Source organism: Bos taurus, chromosome 1 (genome assembly GCF_002263795.3).
Source record: "Bos taurus isolate L1 Dominette 01449 registration number 42190680 breed Hereford chromosome 1, ARS-UCD2.0, whole genome shotgun sequence".
NCBI lineage: Eukaryota > Metazoa > Chordata > Mammalia > Artiodactyla > Bovidae > Bos > Bos taurus.
Genome location: NC_037328.1, coordinates 142,557,417 through 142,579,193, shown reverse-complemented (window position 1 = coordinate 142,579,193; position 21,777 = coordinate 142,557,417). Strand labels below are relative to the sequence as shown.

Genomic DNA, 21,777 nt, shown 5'->3' with positions numbered 1-21,777 from the left:
CAGAGTCGGACACGACTGAAGCAGCAGCATGACAAACTTTGCCCAAATAGATGGGGGCTGTCAAATCCCTGGGGCAAAACTGTCCAGGTTAACTGAGAAGCTGGCTGAATAGGGTCTTGAAAGGCAAATAGAAATTGACTCTTGTCCATCAACAGTACAGAATAGAAAAGTTTAGTCACTCAGTGGTGTCCAACTCTTTGGGATCGCATGGACTGTAGCCTACCAGGCTCCTCCATCCACGGGATTTTCCAGGCAAGACTACTGGACTGGGTTGCCATTTCCTTCTCCAGAGGATCTTCCCGACGCAGGGATCAAACCCGGGTCTCCCACATTGTAGGCAGACGCTTTACCGTCTGAGCCACCAGGGACGTCAGATCTCCGTAGAGGCAGATGGCAAATGCCTTTGTTGGTTAGTTGTTGGCAATGCTCTTGGTAAGTGCCAATTTGTAGTCGACACATGCAGTTATGAAATGGTCAAAGAGACTAGGAAAAGCTGACCAAGAAAGGAAAGTTCAGCCCACACGCTTTGCCCATTTTGGTTGCTCCCCTTGCAGGGACCTTGGGTGTCTCTTGGCATGGGCAGGTCGGTATAAACCCCCGACAAGGCTCTCCTTTTCGGGGCTGCCTTCAGTCATTACGCGGTACCACAAAACCTCAGAGGAAGGCTCATCAGTTGCTGCACACAGGGCCTGTTATTCATTCACACAAGCACCCCAAAGAGTAAAGTAAAGCAGAAAACGTGTATACTGAGAAAGCAGAGAGGCTAGAGCTCTGAGTGTTCTTGCCTTGTCCTGAAGGTTCCAGACGAGCCCCCGAGATGATAGCTTACGGTGAACGAGGTCGGATTCACGATCTCTGAGGAAGATTTAGCTTCAGGACCAGAAACGAGGCTTGACCACTCAGGGCTCTTGTGTGGCCGAAGTTTCATTACAGTGAAAAGGGACAGAGAAACTTCTGGCATAGACATCAGAAGGGGGTGGAGATTGCTCCCCTAGCTAGTCTTTAGCAAGGGAATTATACACTTTTAAAATTAGTTATTACAGTAAATCAAAAGAATGTCTCAAGGTTGTAAAAATTCTACCAGACCCACTCCCACAATTTACACTTTAGGATAACAGGATTAGAACCTAACAGTAGAAAGATCCTACCAGACCCACTCCCACAATATACTTTTTATGATATCAGGATTAGTCAGAAGGCTTTCAGGAAGGAGAAACTGTCCTCAGGCAGGATACATTGCTGTTATATAATCCCTAGGACAGAGTTTAAAATGACTTGTTTGTTGTGTTATCATCAGTTCCGGGCTTAAAGAAAAAAACCGTTTTATATGACTAAGACTAAAGAATGCGGAGAGAGGAAAAAAAAAAAAAAAAGACATTTTTCCTTTCCTCCTCCTCGAGAATTCCAGACCCCCATCTCCTCCTTGAGAATCCCAGACCCGTCTCTTCTCCTCGGGGACCCCAGACTTATCAACCTGCCTGGGAATTGACTCCCTCAGTATTCCCATCTCTTGAATAATTTTCCACAGTTTGTTGGATCCACACAGTCAAAAGCTTTAGCGTGGTCAACGAAGCAGATGTTTTTCTGGAATTCTCTTGCTTTTTCTATGATCCAGTGGATGTTGGCAATTTGATCTCTGGTTCCTCTGCCTTTTCTAAATCCAGCTTGAACATCTGAAAGTTCTTGGTTCACGTACTATTGAAGCCTGGCATGGAGAATTTTGAGTATTACTTTGCTAGCATCTGAAATGAGTGCAATTGTGCAGTGGTTTGAACATTTTTTGGCATTGTCCTTCTTTGATATTGGAATGAAAACTGACCTTTTCCAGTCCTGTGGCCACTGCTGAGTTTTCCAAATTTGCTGGCATATTGAGTGCAGCACTTTCACAGCATCATCTTTCAGGATTTGAAATAGCTCAGCTGGAATTCCATCACCTCTATGAGCTTTGTTCATAGTGATGCTTCCTAACACCTGCTTGACTTTGCACTCCAAGATATCTGGCTCTAGGTGAGTTATCATGCCCTCATAGTTTTTTGGGTCATGAAATGGCAACCCACTCCAGTGTTCTTGCCTGGAGAATACCAGGGATGGGGGAGCCTGGTGGGCTGCCATCTATGGCGTTGCACAGAGTCGGACATGACTGAAGTGACTTAGTAGCAGCAGCAGCAAGATCTTTTTAATATAGTTCTTCTGTATATTCTTGTCACCTCTTCTTACTATCTTCTGCTTCTGTTAGATCCATACCATTTCTGTCCTTTATTGTACCCATCTTTGCATGAAATGTTCCCTTGGTGTCTCTGATTTCCTCAAAGAGATCTCTAGTCTTTCCCATTCCATTGTTTTCCTCTATTTCCTTGCACTGATTACTTAAAAAGACTTTCTTATCTCTCCTTGCTATTCTTTGGAACTGCATTCAGATGGGTATATCTTTCCTTTTCTCCTTTACCTTTTGCTTCTCTTCTCTTCTCAGTATTTGTAAGGCCTCCTTGGACAACCATTTTGCCTTTTCGCATTTCTTTTTCTTGGAATGATTTTGATCATCACCTTCTGCACAGTGTTAAGAAACTTCATCCATAGTTCTTCAGGCACTCTGTCCATCAGATCTAATCCTTTGAATCTATTTGTCACTTGCACTGTATAATTGTAAGGGATTTGATTTAGGTCATACCTGAATGGCCTAGTGGTTTTCCCTACTTTCTTCAATTTCAGTCTGAATTTGGCTATAAGGAGTTCATGATCTGAGCCACAGTAAGCTCCTGGTCTTGTTTTTCTGACTGTACATAGCTTTTCCATCTTTGGCTGCAAAAAATATAATCAATCTGATTCTGGTACATCTGGCGATGTCCATGTGTAGAGTCTTCTCTTGTGTTGAAAGAGGGTGTTTACTATGACCAGTGCGTTCTCTTGGCAAAACTCTGTTAGCCTTTGCCCTGCTTCATTTTGTACTCTAAGGCCAAACTTACCTGTTACTCCAGTTATCTCTTAACTTCCTACTTTTTCACTCCAATCCCCTGTGATGAAAAGGATATCCTTTTTTGGTGTTAGTTCTAGAAGGTCTTGTAGGTCCTCATAGAACTGTTCAATTTCATCTTCTTTGGCATTAGTGGTTGGGACAGAGACCTGGATTACTGTTATATTGAATGGTTTGCCTTGGAAACGAATAGAGATGATTCTGTTGTTTTTGAGATTGCCTCCAAATATTGCATTTTGGACTCTTTTTGCCAGAGCTCTGAGAACTAACTGTTGTTTCTAAGCCCCCTGGTCTGTGGCGCTGTTGTAGCAGCCTGAACACACTAGGACAGGGCTGGATGTGCATGCCTATACACACACACATTGCCCACCAGTGCACACGTATGTCAGAGCGTGACGGACCATGACACACTCACGCTTGCACTACTTGGCTTGTGTCTGTTTCCAGAGCTTTAGAAAGCACCTTGCCTGTGCTCCATCAAAGTCACACACTGTGCAGTTCCTATCAGAAGTGACTGCCACCAGGTTCAGGGCTGGAGGGATGTCCTCTTGCCAGGTGGCCTGGGACCCCACGCCTGCTGCCCTGGCATAATCGCTAATAGCATCCCATGTGTTCTGAACGTGTCCCCACATGGACGACTCACCACACGGTCACCTCCCTTGGGCCTCCCCTGGCATGGTTGCTCCTGCCCTGGTCCTCCAGGCCCTGATTGGAAGGTGAGAGCCTTGTTCTTCCCCCCTGGCCAGTGTGGTCCAGCCTCCCTAAGCAAGGACGTTTGAATGGAGGGCCCGGTGGGGATTATTTTGGTCTCATGTGGAAGTGTGGAAGGGATTCAGCAGACACGTGGTGATTGGCTGTGGCCCGTGGTTCACTGAGACTACTAATCATTTGAGCACAATGAGGACACAGGTAAGGATGCTGAGAGCGTGGGGTGTCAGTCTGCACAGCAGGAGCACCAGGGTCCTGGATGAGAGGACATGGGCCCTGGGCAGAGCTTGTCCAGTTGACCAAGGGGCTGGTGGGAGGCAGGGCAGGAGAGGCTTTCTTGGAGACATCTATCCAGATCTTTGACCAAATCCTCCCTCCCCTCAGGAGGAGAAGGGGGCAACAGAGGACGAGATGGTTGGATGGCATCATTGACTCAATGGACATGAATCTGAGCAAACTCCAGGTGTTGGTGAAGGACAGGGAAGCCTGGCGTGCTACAGTCTGTGGGGTCATGAAGAGTCAGACAACACTTAGGGACTGAACAACAACAACAACCCCTCCCCTCCCTGGAGAAAGTATAAATTAAATAGACCCTCAGAGCTGGGTGTCCCCTGGGGCTGCCATAACAGAGCACCACAGACTGAGTGGTTTAAACCCCAGACATCTCTCCTCCGCCAGCCTGGAGGCTGGAAGTCTCTGTGGGCCCGGCTCCCTCTGAGGCTCTAGAGGAGCCGCCTCCCCCATCTCCCAGCTCTTGGGGGCTGCCCGCGGTCCTCAGCTCTGAGAGGCATCTCTGGGTCTTGGTCCCTGTAGTCAAGGACATCTCCATGCCTGTCCATATTCACGTCGTCTCCTCTCTGTGTGTCTAGCGCTGTATTTTCTCCTCTCTTATATGCACACCAGTCAGATTGGACCAGGGACCCACCCTACCCCAGCCCGACCTCACCTTAACTGAAGCACTTATACTCAGACAACCTTGTTCCAAATAAGGCCATGCCCTGGGGTTCCAGGAAGGACACGACTCTGGGAAGGACGTGACTGCACCCAGCATACCTGCAGGTCACTTGGGTGGCTTGATTCACAGGGAAGAAGAGCAAGGTGACTTGACCTGAACTGGCTGAGGATGGAGTTCCCTGGGGGGTCTCCTGCTGCTGCTGGGCCTTTGTCCTGTCCTGCCTGCACTGGGGGCTCCTGGGGACGATCTGTGCCTTCCTGGGCTATCCCCCTAGGATGCAGTGCAGGGCCAGGAGCTGGCACTGGTCAGGCTCAAGTGGAGGGCACACCCAGGTGCCGCTTCAGTGGTTGGCAGGCCTCGGCTTCCTGCTGGAGCCCATCCAGCTGCACAAAAAGGCTTTCTGTGTCCAAAAGTCAGGGCTATCCAGGAGGGGCCTGGTGCCCTGGGCAGGCCTGCTCCAGGCTCTAACTCTGTTTATTTCTGCCTTGATCCTGTGAGCTTCCTGGTCCTTAGCTGACTTGTTCCTGGGAAACTTTCTTTGTTGTAACATTGTAACAGCACCTGCTGCTGACGCAAGAGCTCCAATCCCAGAGGCACCCTGGACATAGAAGTCACTGTGGCCACACCGCCAGAAGTGTACCCTGAGCTGGACATCACTTCCCTGGAACCCCCAGGGGACATCACAAGCCCTGTTGCGATAGGACCGCTGCTGGCCCAGTATTGGGGGCAGGAGACCCAGGGTCCATGGGGGTTGTCCTCAGGCCCATGGCCTCCATCCCGACTCAGGGCCTGCTCTCCTCTCCCCCTCTCCCCACGTTTGGTGGGTGATTCATTTGTACAGCTCCAAGCCCCCCATTTGCCCTCAGTATAAACCAGTCCCCCCTGAATCAGTCCATGCCTGTGTCCCCTGAACATGGACACTCAGTCCTGCTCCTCAGGGAGGGTCTGGCTGCAGAGAACTCAGCACAGAAGGTGGGGCCGCACCCAAGACAGCTGCAGGGCAAAGCGACAGCTGGTCCTCAGGGAGCTTCTTAGAGAAGGGTGTGACCCCAGAGCCACCCAGAGGGTGTCAATTACTGGACTTTGAAACTTCTTTCTCTGTGTGACTCTCTGTGGGCTTGAGTAACCAAGAGGGACAGTATCAGAAAGCTGAGTGGTAAAGTGGAGTATATCACCCTGTGCAGGCCACACTGACTGTAATTTCTATGAGGTGGTGAGCTCACGGTGCCTGCCCAGAATGCCCTTCTGACCATCACCCGTCCGAACTCCTACTCATTCCTCAAGACCCAGTGCGATTTCACCCCCGAGGAGAAGCCTGCTGGGTAGCTAGCACCCTGTCAGGTATCGCACTGCAGTTCGCACTTCAAGGCCAATTCTCTGGGTTCTGAGGGCAGGCTTCTGCCTGGTGTCCTGAGGGCCCAGCATCACAGGCCAAGTATCCATCCCATGATCATGCTTAGCCCATGCTTCTTACATACGTGCCAGTGGCCAGGCATCCTGCAGTGGGAGGTTGCAGCACCCAGGGCCAGATGGCCTGCTTCTTGGCCCTAGCTTGCCCTGGGCACCTGCGCACACAGCCCAGGTGGGGTTGCTGGGCAGGCTCCCGGGACAGCCCAACCAGCTGCTCAGACCAGGCTCTAGGCACCAGGCAGCCACCTGTTGGGGCGGGGCCAAGACAGGTGAGCCGGGGGCCTGCCGCTCTGGCACTGGGTTTGCTTCATTCCTGGAACTGAAGTGCCCCATTGGATTGCTGACAGCTACGGCTATGGGCCTGTGTGCTCTGGGAGGCAGGGTGGGCTCCCCGTCCCCATCCTCTGCCCCTGGTGGGAACGGAACAAGGAGAACACACACACTGGACTTCTCCCCACAGCCTCAGCTCCCGGGGCTCCAAGGCCAGCCCCGTCCCATTTTCTCCAAGAAGCCTGTGTCCTGCCCGCCCATCCCCAACCCCTTGCACAGCCAAGGCTTCTATGGGACCGGGCTCTGGGGCACTGGACCCTCTGCACCGTAGCTGCTGCCCCATGCCTGGCAGGTGATCAGACTGTGACCCTGGCATCCAGCTCGGGGTCACCAGCTCATGGATGCCTGCGGGCCAGGCTCCACATGACAGGCGAGGAAGCCGGGGCCCCAGAGATAGGAAGGGACAAGCCCAAGGTTACTCGGCCCCAGACTGGGACCATGTCTCTCAGCTTCATCACTGTAATTACAGCCCTGTCTCCCTGTGGGGGATTTTCCAGGTTGGGGACATGTTCCATGTTATTCCTGCCTCGGCCCCAAGCCCCAGACTCCTGCAGTGGGGCTCAATCGACATTCACTGAGGGATGCCGAGCAAGTTACCAGGCAGCAGCTGGTGCTGGCTGCAGGAGAACTCAGTGGCTTCCCAGTTACTTGCCTGGGTGGGCGGGCCGGGGGTCCATGCAGGTCCTGCTCTCCAGGCAATTCCAGGGGCAGCCGGGTGATCTCCCTGCCAGGACAGCCTTCAGATAACTGTCACTTCTAAGCCTGTTTCTGGGCATCTGTGACTTCCTGGAACCTGACCCAGTTCCCCTGCCTGGCCTGGCCTGGGGATATTGTGAGGAGTGGGAAGGCAGGGGTCAGGCCAGCAAATGCTGTGAGGAATTTGATATGATGTTTTTGTTAATTACATAAAAATCAAGCCATCTGTTAGCTTGGGTTACTCCCCTCTCTGGGAACAGAGCAAATGCCCTGAAAACAATGCAGAAACTGCTCTGTCTGTAAGCCTTGTGGGGAGGGGCAATTCAGACATGGGTGTCTCTGTACATGGGTTCACCCAGGGCTCCCTGGGTAGCAGAGCAGGGCCTGGGGAGTCATGAGGTGGGACACAGTGCCCAGTTCCAGAGCACACGCAGTCTAGCCCCATCAGTCCCTTGGGGAAGGGCAGTGCTAGAGATGAACCCCTGGGTGGTTTGGGGACCCCTCCTAAAACATACCTCCACCTGGGGGTTAAGTGCAGCCAGCAGGTGTGTCTGCCCTGGGTGGTGGACAACTCCCACCCCACAGTTCCTGGATCAGAGTTCAACAGAGAGAGAAGAATACCCCATTAGGAAGGAAGCCTGGAGAACACACCACAACTAGACCCCACGCTACCCCACTCTCCCCGCCAGTCAGGTGCAGGTGGGGCTGGCGTCCTTGATGGAGGAGGAGACCGCAGGGTCCCACAGAGGCAGGTCGCATCACAGCTCTGCCAGGCCTCCTTGGTGACCTTTGGCGGATGTCCAGTAACAGAGACGAGCAAACCCAACTCCATACTGCAGCTGTCCTTCAGCTCTAACCTTCATTCTCTGTGGACAGATGGATGGAGAAATGGATGGATGGACAGATGGATGAATGAATGGCATGCGTGCTCAGTCGCGTCTGACTCTTTGCAACCCACTGGACTGTAGCCCTCCAGGTTCCTCTGCCCATGGAATTCTCCAGGCAAGAATACTGGAGTGGGCTGCCACGCCCTCCTCCAGGGGATCTTCCTGACCCAGGGATTGAACCCGCATCTCTTATGTCTCCTGCATTGGCAGGTGGGTTCTTTACTGCTGGTGCCACCTGGGAAGCCCTCTTGTGCTCTGTGGCTGGAACTTAATCATGATGCCCTTTCATCTTGGTACAAGTAGGTCACCTATAGCCTGAAATATACAATAGCCCCTTCTCAAGGCTCTGCCTCCCAGCCTTAACTTTTAAAGGTAAAACACGTTTCATTCACATAGAGATAAAAAGTTGCAGAGCAGAGAATGTTTGTTCTGTTGGAAGTTTACAAGAACATGGTGCCTAGACCTGTGTGGACTGCTGCAAGAACAAAGGTCCGGGGTCTAGCCTGAGAAGTCTAGCCCCAGATCTAGCCCGGGGTCAATTACCAAGAAGTTTGCAGCAACCAGCCACGCCCCTCCCCTTTTAGTGGAAAGAAACCTGAATTCTAATTCAGCTAAGACGGTTCTTTGGGACACGACGAGTCCACCATCTTCCTGGATTCCTGGCTTTCCAAATGAAATCGCTACTGTTGCTCCAACACCCATCTCTCGATTTATCAGCCTGTTGTACCACAGCAGTATGAATTTGATAACATTTTGAGCCTTAGTTTGTTCCTCTGCAAAGTGGGTATAATTATTCCCATTTCATTTAGACATGCTTTTTAATTAATTCATTTTGTTTTTTTGGCTGTGCTGGGTCTTCCTTGATGCACAAGGGCTTTCTCTAGTTGTGGAGAGCAGGGGTTACCGTCTAGCTATGGTGTGTGCACCTCATCGTGGTAGCTTTTCTCGTTGCAGAACGCAAGCTCTCGGCTCAAGGGCTCAGTCGTTGCAGCATACGGGCTCCATAGCTGTGGCTCGAGGATTCTAGAGCGCGGGGGCTTCAGTAGCTATGGCAGATGCCCTTTGTTGCTTCATGTGGGATCTTCCTGAAGCAGGGACTGAACCCGTGTCCCCTCCGTTGGCAGAACAGATTCTTAACCACTGGACCACCAGGGAAGCCCCTAGATGTGTTGTTACAAAACAATTTCCAAGCTTTAGCTTTCGCATTAAAAGAAAATGGAAAGGAAGCTGGGCAAGGTAGAGTGAGTTCCCTTTCGTGTGAACAAATGTGCTTAAGTGCGCAGAGGACATTCTGGGAAAATGCCTAAGAACTGTGAAACGTGGACAGTGGCACTCAGAAGGGGCAGAGTCTTCTGTACTGTCTGACTTTAACAACCAACTGCAGGTATTGTATCCTTATTAAAACGTACTCAATACATTTGTTAAAATGCAGTTGATAAAAATAACTTTTTGCTGGAGAAACAGCAAAAAATAAAGAAAAAGCACCTCTACCTTTCAAGAGCTGTGACACAGAAATGAAATCAGCACACCTGTTTTCCCTGACTTGTGGTTGTCGCCTGTCTTTTCAAGTACTCGAGGTTGGCCTGGGATTAAGTGGCCTGGAAACTCATGTCACTGAGCAGGGACCCTCCTGACCTGCTCCTGGGTGGGTTGTTGGGTGGTGCCCAGGCCTGATGGTGCTTCCTTGAGCCTCACACTGAGCCTTTGTTCTTTCTTCCTAGCCAGGCTGACAATGGGCATTGACCCTGCTCTGGCTCCCAGGTGTTCTCCCAGATAGAGAGGTGTTCACAGGCAGCTGCAGCTGCCATTGCCCCTCACTTGCTACTGCAAAACAGCGGGGTGGGAAGCACCTCTACTAGCCTTTGGGATGGTCGAGCCTCTGGGGACTTTGAGTGGGCGGGGCTGGAGGGAAGGGCTCCCAAACAAACAGAACCTGGAGTGCCTGTGTAAACACAGGGGTATAAATAAGTCTTCTTGGCCAACTCAACATGTTTTCTGAGCAGTCGGGTCCCCAGAGCCAGCCTGTGACCATGGAGGCCAGAACATTCTGGCTGCTGGTGGTGGCGGTCCTGGCCTTGGGGTCCTCCAGTTCAACCGGGCAGTATGTGGGCCTGTGTGAGTACCGCTCTGACCCCCTCCCACTGGGCGGCAGGGAGGAGGAGGGGCTGAGTGGAGAGTGGGAACACAGGACTAGGGGACAGGACATGGAAGAGCCAGGCTGGGGGCTTTCTGTGGGCTAGAGGAAAGTGGCCAAGCTCCTTAATAATTTAATGATTGCTACTTTAGCCACCTGATGCAATGTACTTTACATTAAGAGCATGAAGGTTAGAGCTGAAGGATCAGCTGCAGTATGGAGTTGGGTTTGCTCGTCTCTGTTACTGATCAACTACTTTAGCCACCTGACTCATTGGAAAAGATCCTGATGCTGGGAATGACTGAAGGCAAAGGAAAGGGGGGTGGCAGAGGATGAAATGGTTAGAGAGCCTCACCAACTCAGTGGACTAGATAACTCAATGGACATGAGTTTGTGCAAACTCCAGGAGATAGTGGAGAGCAGAGGAGCCTGGTGGGCTACAGTCCATGGGGTCGCAAAGAGTCAGACACAACTTCGGGACTGAGCAACAACGACAAACTTACCAGACACATACATTTTCTCTCAGCAGCCCTACAAACCGGGTCTTGCTGTCCATATTTTGCAGACAAGGAAACTGAGCTTCAGAGAGTTAATAACTGACTCTACTGGTCAGTGTGGAAAGCAGGATGGGAACTTTGGTAGCCACACAAAGCCTACCCTCCCACTGCCTTCCTTGCTGGAGACTTCTGAATCAACAGTATAGGTCTTTCTACATTATTCTGGCACATTTGCAAAACACAAAGAAAAGACAAATGAAAACAGCCGCTTCCAGAACGTTTTCAATACCTACAGTTTTCATTTAGCCATTGAATTGTGATTCCAGGTGGGGCATGACTGTTCCATTAACTGGATTTTGCAGAAATTCAAGTGTGGCTTTTATCAGGTTCTGAGTGGTCTCAAACTTGGGAGCCATCAGAATCACCTGGAAGCTTTTAAACCTCAAAGCCCAGTAGGATGTGCCAACTACATCAGAAGGTCTCTGGGTGGGAGCAGGTGTCGCTGTCCTGACCCCACCGTGAGCAATGTTTGGGAACCAGTGGAATAAGGAATTATGAATTGGCAGCCATAGAAGAGGATTCTAGGTTCCCTGTGAATTCTATTTGCCTAAGGAAAAATCCGGTTAAGGAATGAGGCACAGTGGACTTTTGCTGAGCTTCTGACATAAAGACTTATCTGAAAAGTGAATCATAGAGACCCACAGATACACAGGCACGGTGTGTCAAGGGAAGGAGGGAGAGGCAGAAAGGAGCTCACATTGCGGTTTTCTTACTTGAATGCCTATCTTCTATTATCCTATTCATTTTTAAGGGGGAAGTTCTGTTGATTAAACACTGAAGGGGAACTTTGTTTCCGGGTTCAGGGGACCCTGGATTCCTGTGGGTACCTGCCAACTGGCAGGAACCCAGGCTCTACAGGTGCTAGGAGCACCCAAGTGAGAGACCCCGGGCAGCCGGCCAGATCTTTCACAAAACATTTCTCCTTAAATACTTATGGGGAAAGAGGGCCCTGGAGCAGCATGTTGGGGGAGGGGTGGGGTTGTATCCTATGAACTGGGAGCTGCGGGGAGGGTGCGGACTTGTAAATGCGGCCGGTGGACCAACCCCAAGCCAGAGAGGTCTGTCTGACCTGGCTTTGTGTGGACTAGCGGCGAACCAGTGTGCAGTGCCGGCCAAGGACAGGGTGGACTGCGGCTACCCCGAGGTCACCCCCGAGCAGTGCAACAACCGCGGCTGCTGCTTCGACTCCAGCATCCACGGGGTGCCCTGGTGCTTCAAGCCCCTGCAGGAAGCAGGTGAGCCAGATCGAACGCACAAGGTCTTTCAGGCCCCAGGAAGCCACACACACTTGGGCCCTGGGTGGGCCCCCTATGCCACATCTGTCTGCTGGGCAAGGCGGGGCTTCCCAGGTGGCACCAGTGGTAAAGAACCCACCTGCTCATGCAAGAGACACAAGAGACGTGGGTTCAGTCCCCGGGTTGGGAAGATCCCCTGGAGGAGGGCAGGGCAACCCACTCCAGTTTGCTCGCCTGGAGAGTCCCATGGACAGAGGAGCCTGGCAGGCTGCAGCCCAGGGGATCACGAGTCGGACACGACTGATCACTCATGCACTTAGTTTTTCATCCTTTGAGAAAGGTGTTCAGAGTCAAGGCCTTATGTAGAGGGAAATAGCTTAAAAGCTACCCTGGAGAAAAGTGGATATTACATGGGTTTGGAAAACCGGGCTGACTTTCAAGGCCATTTTCAGCAAGCACCCCACTCAGAGTCTTGGTCATTTGTGATCTGTGACGTGCTCTCTGTCTGGACGTGGAGTCCTGGCACGTCTCCCCACCCCGCCACCCACCTCCTGCCCATACCACGAGGGGCTGCCCCCTCCCTCGCTGGGGCAGTGGGGTGCAGGGTGGCCCTGGGGGACCCTGCCCAGGAGCAGACAGCAGCGCACTGGGTGCTGTGCTTTCCTGGCTGTATCCCGCCCCCCTCCCCGCCTGTCCCCCATCTCCACCCCCATGGAGGTTGCCGTGAGCCATCTGGAGCCCAGGTGCCAGCTCACCTTCTAAGAGGCACGTACTACTATGTGAGGCCCTTTCCTGGAATTGGCACAGTGGCGGGGGTGGGGGGTGGGGGGGATAGGGGCACCCTCGCCCTTTGTCCCTGGGGAATGACAAAGGCGCCTGCATTCCAGCCAGCCGGTCTGCCTCCCTAATCAGTTACGGGGGTGGGGGGCTACCCATAGCCCAGAGCTCCTCCCCTTCCCGCAAACCCCAGCAGAGGTCCAGATCAGCCTCTGGGCCCAGTGGGGAGTCACCCCTGTGCTGATCAGCCCCGCCTCCACCTGCTCTTCAGCCCGAGAGGATACTTCTTTGAACTCTAGCAGCGGCCCTGTCTGGCCTGGCCCATCTCAGGCTCCATTTGTCCTGACCCCTTGGGTACCCCTGGGATATGCGGCTGTTCTCCCAGGGAGTGGGGACTCGACCCTTCCCCAGGGACTTGGCAGGGAGACAACACACACCACCAACCTGGAGAAGCCAGGCAGCGGTGGCCGGGGACCATGTAGCTGAGGGTAACTCTTGTCTGTGCTTCATTTCCAGAATGCACCTTCTGAAGCCACGTGGCCACCCGACACCCAGGGAGGGGATCTCCGTACTTGGGTACCCTGCCCGCCCACCCAGTGCTCATCCTTCTGCTTCTCTCAAACTGCTCCTGGCCAGGCCTGAACCAAATGCCTGGGGCCTGATGTCTTAAAGAATAAAGCTCCCGTGCTCAGCATGAGGACAGGTCTTCATTCCTAAGACTTGACGCCGCTGTGCTTTATTTCTGCCAAGTCACTCTCTTCCTTCTCAGCCTTCCACCAATGGGGGCAGAGGGCAGTGTCTTAGCATCACCCAGCAGAGGGTCTGCCCTAGGCCTGGGGAGCAGGGAAGGACCCCAAAGTAGCTCCCTAGAGGTGAGGATGCTGCAAACCTGAGACCTAGTGTGGCCGGACAGAGAGTGCCACTTGGACACTTAGAAGGTTTCTCACCTTCTAAGCATCACTTAGAATGGTGTTGAGAAACACCATTTCAAATGTAAGTTCCCCCCAAAAGGTTATTCATGACTTTCATGGTAAAGAGAGAGCCAATAAATCCATTTTACCAATTGGCACTTTTTTGGGTATTTCTTTGCAAGTCAAGTGTAGCATCTGTGACACCTTGGCCTACTTTTGCTATTTTTCCTCTGAAAATGGATGCGGTTTTAATCCATAAACAAAGTGTCACCATGAGAGCTCTTGAAGTCTTAGCCATCCCCAGATGGAGAGTCATCTCCCCCACTCTTGGAGACACTCGGCTCTCCCGGGACACCAGGAACGTGTCCACACCGTCAGACCTAAGCTCCTGCTCTCCAGGCCACATGGCCGACTCCTCTGATGCTACTGAGGGCTGTTTCTGCTGCTCGGAGGCCAGGAAGTAATGCGGCCCCCGAAGGCAGGGCTTCTGGGCCTGAGCCACCCTTCCTGCTGGAAAAGAGACACTGGCTCCTTTTCAAAACAAAAGGCTTCCTTTTTAGCCTTGCACTTGGGGCCAGGTCTGTAGAGTGAGAGCCTGTGTGTGTCCTAGAAGGGAGAGGTTAATACCCTTGTTGTAGGATAAGCAACTCATCCCAAAGCCCTTTGAGGGGGCACCAGCCAGAGCCCACCCAGGAGCGGCCTGCCTGTTACACTGAGATGTGTCAAGTGAGGTCTGGTTGGAGGACCAAGAGCTGCCCTGACGCGGCACGTGATTCCCCACGTGGGAGCCCCCAACCTGGTCTCCAGCCCTCTCACACCCTCCACCCCAAGAAAAGGACTCTGTCCCATCCATCATCCCCGATGGCCCTGAGTCAGCATCTCTTCCTGGCACCAACCACTCCCCCCGCTCAATTTGTCCACAGATTCCCAACAGCATCTCCCCCATAAGTCCCTACTCATCCCCCACCCCCAAGAGGACAGGGCACTCAGCGTACAGCCTTGCAGGGTAAGGAGGGAGACAAGGCTGGGACCACAGGGGACGATTCCCTTCCCCCACCTTGGAGGCAGCCAGGCCCCTGCACGCGCCCTCCTGGATGGAGCCCACTGGAGTCACCGTCTCCCTATGCCACTGCTGCCACTGCCCACCTGGCACTCCTGTGGTCAGCTCAGAGCCACTGCTTCTGTGTCAAGGCCTCCAACACCATCAAGGGGAGGGGTCCTTGCCACCACCTCAGCCCCCAGACAGCAGCTTCTACTTGCTCACTGGTTGTTCAGGGTCCTTGCCGGGGTCCAGCCCCAGCTGATCCAGGGTATTCGAAGGACAGACGGCGTAGGCGACCTATTTATTTAAATATTCATCAAAGATATAATGAGTAATAGAATGAGGATAGCTCAGTGAGGAAATTCAGTGGAGAAAAGCAGCTGAAATAAGGATAGCTCAGTGAGGAAATTGAGTGGAGAAGAGAGGCTGAAATAAGGATAGCTCAGTAGGAAAATTTAGTGAAGAAAAGAGGCTGAATAAGATTCCAAAGCAGGGAATTTACGTCACCTATGAAGGCCACAGGTGTCCTCCCGTTCTCCCGAAGGAGAGGAGACGCTAAGGCCTCCCTGGTCAGATCTTAGAAGCCCAGGCAAAATTAGTAGGCTTGACGAGCTTCCCCGCCTCAGAGGAAAAATTCAGCCAGAAGGTGAAAGAAAGAACGACATGGGGAGACCAAGTTTCGGTGAACAAGAAAGGGACGTACTTTATTTTCCAAAGTAGTTTTATACCTTAAGTTGTGCATAGAGGATAATGGGGGAGGGGGTGGAGTCATGCAAGGACAGCAGTTCCTGATCCTAATCAAAGCCAGGCCAGGCTTTCAAACTTATCATATGCAAAAGTTTAGGTGATTTACATCATCTTCTGGCCAGGAGGCCTGTTAACATTTTAAGAAACTTATTTTTCTCTAAAGGTGATTATTCCAAAGTCAGGCGCCAGCCTCCAAAAAGCATTGGATAAAGTTGCATTCCTATAGGGCAAAGGTGAGGTGGGCTCAATCAAGAAAAGAATTAACTCAAGGGTCCAAGATTACAAACATTAAAGCTACTACTTACATTTCTATACACCCATTATATCAATCAGTACACTGCCAAGGACACAGTAGGTAAGGGATATGGAGACTTAGCAGCAAACATTGGCCCAATAAGTGAAAAACCCTTCACCAAAACAATTTCTAATCAATCTTTTAACTACTCAAAGGAATCTGTGTTTAGACAGTTTAGAACATCTCCTGCCTCTCACAGTTGGGAGGCTCTGAACAATCACATGTGGCCGGAAAAACCTATTCAGGCAGGCTAGAGGACTTCCAAAGGAGTTTGTAGGTTGAAACACTGTCACACCCAGGAATTATTAACTGGAGCTGTAAGCTAACTCTTTTTTCAGAGAGAGGTAGTGGGGGACAGCCCCCCGTAAAGTCAGAGGTGTAGGTGAAAGCACAAAGCAGAAAGTAGGCAGACTCTGGTTTTGGGGGGTAGATGCTCGAGAATTTCCAGGGGGACTCCTGAGGCTCAATCCCGCCTTTGCGTATGCCAAGCCTCCTTCCTCATGACCTTTGCCACGGGTGGAGCTCGCTTCCAGCAGGTCCTGTCTGGAGAATGTGTTTCCTGGGAAACTTGGAGGAGACTCCAGGCCAGAGTTAGATGCTGGAGCAACCTTCGTCCCTACCAGAAGACCTGGCCACAGGTGGGAGGATGGGGAGATGGAGCCTTAACACATCTCTGTTGTTCCTGCAAAGGTCAGAGGGGTCATCACACAAGTTGGGCATCTGGGGTCCCAGTTGGCGTAAACACTAGCCCCTCCCCAAAGCCAACACTTCTCAAGTGGCTCAAACAACAGGTGTGGATCAGAATCACCCAAGGAGTTTCCAAGAGTCTCAGAGTCTGGTGATGAAATTGGGGTCTCCAGGGCAGCTCACAACCTCAGTGATACCCAGTCAGGCAGAGAGAAGCTGGGCATGTCCTTCTGTGCAGGGTCAACATCTGATAATGGAAGCCAAGTGTGTTGTGAGGGTCTGTGACACCAGGAAGGACAAGACCCACAGAGAGGGGCCTGACCAGGCAGACTCGGATCGTCTTTAAAACCGAAACTCTCCAGTCAAAATGAAATACACAAGCAGAGCCAGTGGCTCACTTGTCCTCCAAGCCAAGATAACCGCAGACTTGTGGGGACCTGGACAGGCCACTTCTTAAATAATTTCATATCATTACTGAGTTAGGGCACACACTTCAATCCCATGCCTCACCCTAGCCACACAGGGCGGGGGCTGTGGCTGTGTAGTCTCATAAGTGTGTTCAAAGACCACTGACATCAGGCCAGACCGCTCTGACCGCAATGGAGCAGGACACAGGGAAGCCCAGTTCCCCATCCTTCCAACCTGGTCCAAACCACAGTGACCAATGGCCCCCTCTGCTGGCTGACCTGAGTGCCTGCAGCTTCCTGCAATCCTAGCTTCAGCCTGTCTCCAAGTCACTCACTTTCTAAATGGGATTTACTAACAGGCCTGGTCACCTGACCACGTCGCCTCCAGACAGCATGGGATCTTGAGCAGAGCTGACCCCCAGTTTCCACCAATTAAGCAAAAACTTCATCTTCTCAGGAAACTTGGAATTTTTTTCTCATTCTCCTTTTCCTTGCGGTTAAGTTTAACCCTGGCCGTGGTGCTCCATTTCCCGCTTCCTGAGATGTCCTCTAGTCCCACGGGGTGGGGGAGCCGAGGAGGTGGGGGTCTCATGAAAGCATCTAGTGCCCCGTCTCCCTGAAAATAAACATTGAAAAGGCGGCTCAGCCTCCTTTAGTGCACACAGCTGCAGCGCTGTGGGGCTTCACACACTTTACTTCATTCAGCCCCTACAGCAGCCTGTGAAGTACAATCGTTATCTCCGTTTTTACAAGTGAACAAGCAGAGGCACAGAGAGATTAGGTCAGGAGCCCAGGGTCACATAGCAGTGGAGGGAGATCTCCAGGGTCTGCAGGCACTTCCCCACCCCAGCAGCTCTGAGCTCTCAGAGTAGAGAGGGCTCCTTCTTAGTTATCAGGCCAGGAGGTGGGTGGGGCAGCTTCTGGGCGATGGGTAGAAGAGGGGCTTCCCTGTCCAGGTCAGTAAGTAGCAATGGCTGGGTGGCTGCTGCATGTCCTGCCAAAGAGAGCTAGAAGTAGCCCCACTGAACCTGCAGTTTCCAGAAGGGTCTTGGAGGGTGTCCCTCTGGGACCCTGCCTCCATGAGTGCCAGGCCAGGGTGAGAGGGGGAGGCTTACAGAAGTCCACATCACCCTGCCCAGTGTGGAAGCCCAGACCCCAGCAAGCCCCAGCTTACTCAGCAGGAACTGGGTGGAATTCACTCCAAAGTGCCTGAGGGGGAGCCTTAAGTTCAGCCGTAGAGAAAACTCAAGTCACTGGTGTGCACAGTGCAGATGTGTGCACCAGGTTTTGTGTGTCTGCCCGAAGCGTGTGGCTGCCCCTCGTTTCATCCTCTGGACAGACACTCAGAGGGTCTGTGTGAAGCCCAGCATCTCACAGTAACGCCTGGGGTGGGAGGAGCTTGGCGGGTCTGGCTCCCAGCATGCTCTGTGTTGGCGGCAGGGTGGTTCCGCCTTTATCCTTCCCCCAGGTGTGGACATCTCACGCTGAGGCCAGCCGGAAGTCGCTGGCTGACACCCAGATGGATCTGTAAAGATAATCAAAGCTAATAAGATGATCAAGCACTTGGCATGCGGCAGACACCCATCAGGTACTTGAGATTTGCTAAGTCCTTGAAAGCCCATGTGGCGTGGGGGGTGGGTACCGCCATCCTGTTTTTCATTTTTTCTGAAGAGGAAGCTTTCGCAGAGCCCTTTAGTAATTTGATCAGGCATCCACAGCCAGGAGGCAGCCTGTGAGGATGCACTGTGGCGGAATCATAGCACCTCCCATCTAATCCATTTTATAAACAGCAATAGATTTCTGACAGATGGCGCTAGCGGTAAACAACCAGGCTTCTGATGCAGGAGAGGAGAGAGATGTGGGTTCGAACTCTGGGTCAGGAAGATTAAGGTCCCCTGGAGGAGGGCATGGCTACCCCCTCCAATATTCTTGCCTGGAGAATTCTGTGGACAGAGGAGCCTGGCAGTCTAGTCCATAGGGTTGCAAAGAGTCAGACACCACTGAAGCAACTAAGCACAAAGAAATTAAATTGTTAATATGTTTACAAGCTTGTGTAAAGAAAGGTCTATAACAATTGGCTAGGTTTAAAAAGGAAACACTGATGGGGAATTTCCTGGAGGTCCAGTGGTTAGGGCTCAGAGCTTCCACTGCAGGGGGCACAGTGCAGGCAAAAAACAAGAAAAAGGAAACATTGAAATGCTGAAAAACATGAATAATTATCCTAATTACTGACTTGCCATGACCCAAGAGAACATCCCACTGAGCCCTGCTCAGTCCCTGAGTTCTGTGTGACCCGGTGGGGGGTCTCCCAGGGGTGGGTGGTCTTCCTTGGCTCTGGACCTTAGATGTCAATTAAGTACAGAGAGTGCTAACCAATTTTAAAATTCTGGGAGGAGAGGTACTACAATGTGGACTGGGCACTTTTTTCTTTGATTTATCCTTACTTTACCAGTGAAGAAACAAGAGAGAAATTCGCTTAAGGACACAGCTTTGCTAAGACTCAAACTCAAAGTGTGCTGGCATTTTCCTGGGCTGCGTGCAATTTGATCATCACTGGTGGATTTCACGCCCCCTGGGCACTCGACTGACACTGACGGTCCAGGTTCCAAATGGCCTATACACCACCCATTAAACCTTCCTACCTCCTGGTCAGTGCACATCTAAAATTTGAAGCTACCAGTGGTCACGGTAGGTTCAAAAAATGAATCGGGTCCCATAGGATCCAGGGATCACTCTGATATCAAATACCTTCCTCACTGATTAATGATGCACATTGTGGAACCTTCCAGAAACCATGGGATGAGCGCTTTGGCTTGCCCAGAAGAAGCCAGACCCGCTGCCTTGCTGCTGGTGGAAAGGGAAAACAAACATCAGGCTTACTCCACCCCCAGCATGCACAGTGGGCCATTAAACCTGCTTATTATTAACATTACTTGTGACGTTCACAGGCTTTTCTCCTCCTCTTGTGTCAGTGCGGTTGTCTGTGAGAACGTTGCTCTGACATTTCTTATTTGGCAATAACTCCTTCCGTATTGTTCCAAAATATGTCGACTACTCACTGGAATTCATCACTCTGTTCTAAGAATTCTTGAACGCTCAGAGGCATAGAGAGGAAGGGTTTTGCAGGGTCAGGTGATCAATGCATTCACCAGGGAAGCCTGCAGGGAGGCGAGTGGGTGATGCCGGAAGTCCCAGGTCTCACTGTGGGTCTGACATCAACAAGTGGAGCAGGGAAGGAAGGACTTGGGGTAGGGGGCAGAGCCTCGGGCCACGGCTAACTTCAGACAAGGTTTCCAACAGGTGGATCCCTAAACCAAGCTGCCCCTTAGCAGAAAACTGCATGGGGAGGAATGGCCAGGTTGGGAGGGGCCTGGTGCCGGTGCCCTGGGGCTAGAGGCAGGGTGTGGGTGCTGGGAGGGGCTGCCTTGGACGCACCATGAGAGTGGGGGTCACGCGTGGGGTCTGCAGCCCCACCTCCAGGGGGACAGCTTCTTTGTGCACCTGTTTCACGTCGCACATTTCCTTCTGCTTGAATTTCCAGAAAAGCTTCTGTGGTTTAGATTGGAGGTTGTAAGGATATAAGTATAAGGTTGTTTTCCTACTTCTCAGATTTATTGAAGCATGGATGCTACGGTAAAAACAACCACAGTGGGGATCAGAAGGGACATGGCTGCGTGGATTCTGGAACATTCCGAGGATGGCATGAATGACGTACCTTCTGGTCCGATTTGGAGTGGGGGGTGGGAAGCTGGTGTGAGGAGGGTCATTCTGAGAGTCATGAGGGGCAGGGTGATCACCAGCCATCTGGTGGGCAGCTCTGGTTTCTTTGAGGGGCTGTGCTTGGGACGGTTTGGGGGTGAGATGACTAACTTTCGTCTTATTTGTTTAAAGGCGTGTGTAGAATATTGGTGAATGAGATGTCTAATAAAGATCTTTTTGGAAGGAGTGGACAGTGGCGGGGATGCTGGTGGGGAAGTGCGGGTGGCTTGGAGCAGAGGACGGCGTCTAGAGACAGAGAAACCTGCACAGGGAGAAACCGTGGGGGCGCCAAGCCTCAGCGGGGCTTCTCCCTGTGTCCTGTCCCCTCACACACACCTGCAAGGGAAACCTAGTCCTCCTCTGACGGCCTCTGTCAGGTGAGGATCCCAGAGACACCTGGAGCCAGGACCAGCCTGAACCCCGGTGCTGAGCCCTGTGGGGCCCTGACAGTGTAAAGACCCACAACACTGACTCCTGGTGATGTTCACCCATCGTCTGGTTGTGGTTGTTTAGTCGCTGTGTCCAGTTCTTTTTGACTCCATGGACTGTAGCCCTTCAGGCTCCTCTGTCCATGGGATTTCCCAGGCAAGAATATTGGAGTGGGTTGCCATTTCCTTCTCTAGGGGATCTTCCCAACCCAGGGTTTGAACCTGCATCTCCTAGCAGAGACTGGGAGAAGTGTGGGTGTGGGGGCAGACTCCTCCAGGCTGCTTCCTGTGACTGGACCGACTCTTTGCCATCAGCCTCCTCAATGCCTTCTTCTGAAGGCGGGAGTGTGATGCAGGGGTCAGGAGTCCTGGTCCCCCGCTAGACTGTCACCGTCTGAATTCCGCCTCCACCATTTGTCTTGGGACACTTGTCTCATCTCTCAACCTCAGTTCCCTGGCCTGTGAAACGTGCTGGCCATAGTGTTCTATCCCCAAGGATGCCTGAGAAACGAGATCACGCATGAAAGCCACCTGACCCTGCATTACCACTTTGCCTATCGAGTGGGGCTGGTGTATCTCCTCCCGCACTCTCACTTTCCTTCCCAACTTCATCCATCATAACACCTTCAGAGGAACTGTTTCATTAAGAGAGAGCGCAGTGCAAGGTGGACAAAATTCCCCACAGCCTCCACCAGGCCCCAGGCCCGAGTCTCCCCGCAGGCTGTGAGCTGCTGCTGTCAAAAGGAAAGAGAAATGAGAAACAGGAAAATCTGAAAATAACGATGATTTATTTTCATTTATGTCACATTTTCATAAATGGCATCTAATTTCAGAAAACAAA

At 52.0% G+C, this 21,777-nt stretch overlaps 1 protein-coding gene across 1 annotated transcript; it reads left to right on the top strand.

The window, feature by feature from the left end:
• The first annotated feature begins 9,947 nt into the window (after nucleotides 1–9,947).
• Nucleotides 9,948–13,729, top strand: TFF3 (trefoil factor 3). Its single transcript, NM_001114509.2, has 3 exons — nucleotides 9,948–10,072; nucleotides 11,737–11,883; nucleotides 13,177–13,729. The coding sequence occupies exons 1-3, from the start codon at nucleotides 9,988–9,990 to the stop codon at nucleotides 13,188–13,190; spliced, it is 246 nt and encodes an 81-aa protein (NP_001107981.1). The 5' UTR covers nucleotides 9,948–9,987; the 3' UTR covers nucleotides 13,191–13,729.
• Nucleotides 13,730–21,777: the final 8,048 nt, after the last annotated feature.

Bases quoted from the DNA above. Each gene is read 5' to 3' on its own strand.
- TFF3 (NM_001114509.2), top strand. From the start codon at position 9,988: ATGGAGGCCAGAACATTCTGGCTGCTGGTGGTGGCGGTCCTGGCCTTG. The intron at 10,073-11,736 runs GTGAGTACCGCT...TGTGTGGACTAG, and splicing joins CGGGCAGTATGTGGGCCTGT to CGGCGAACCAGTGTGCAGTG.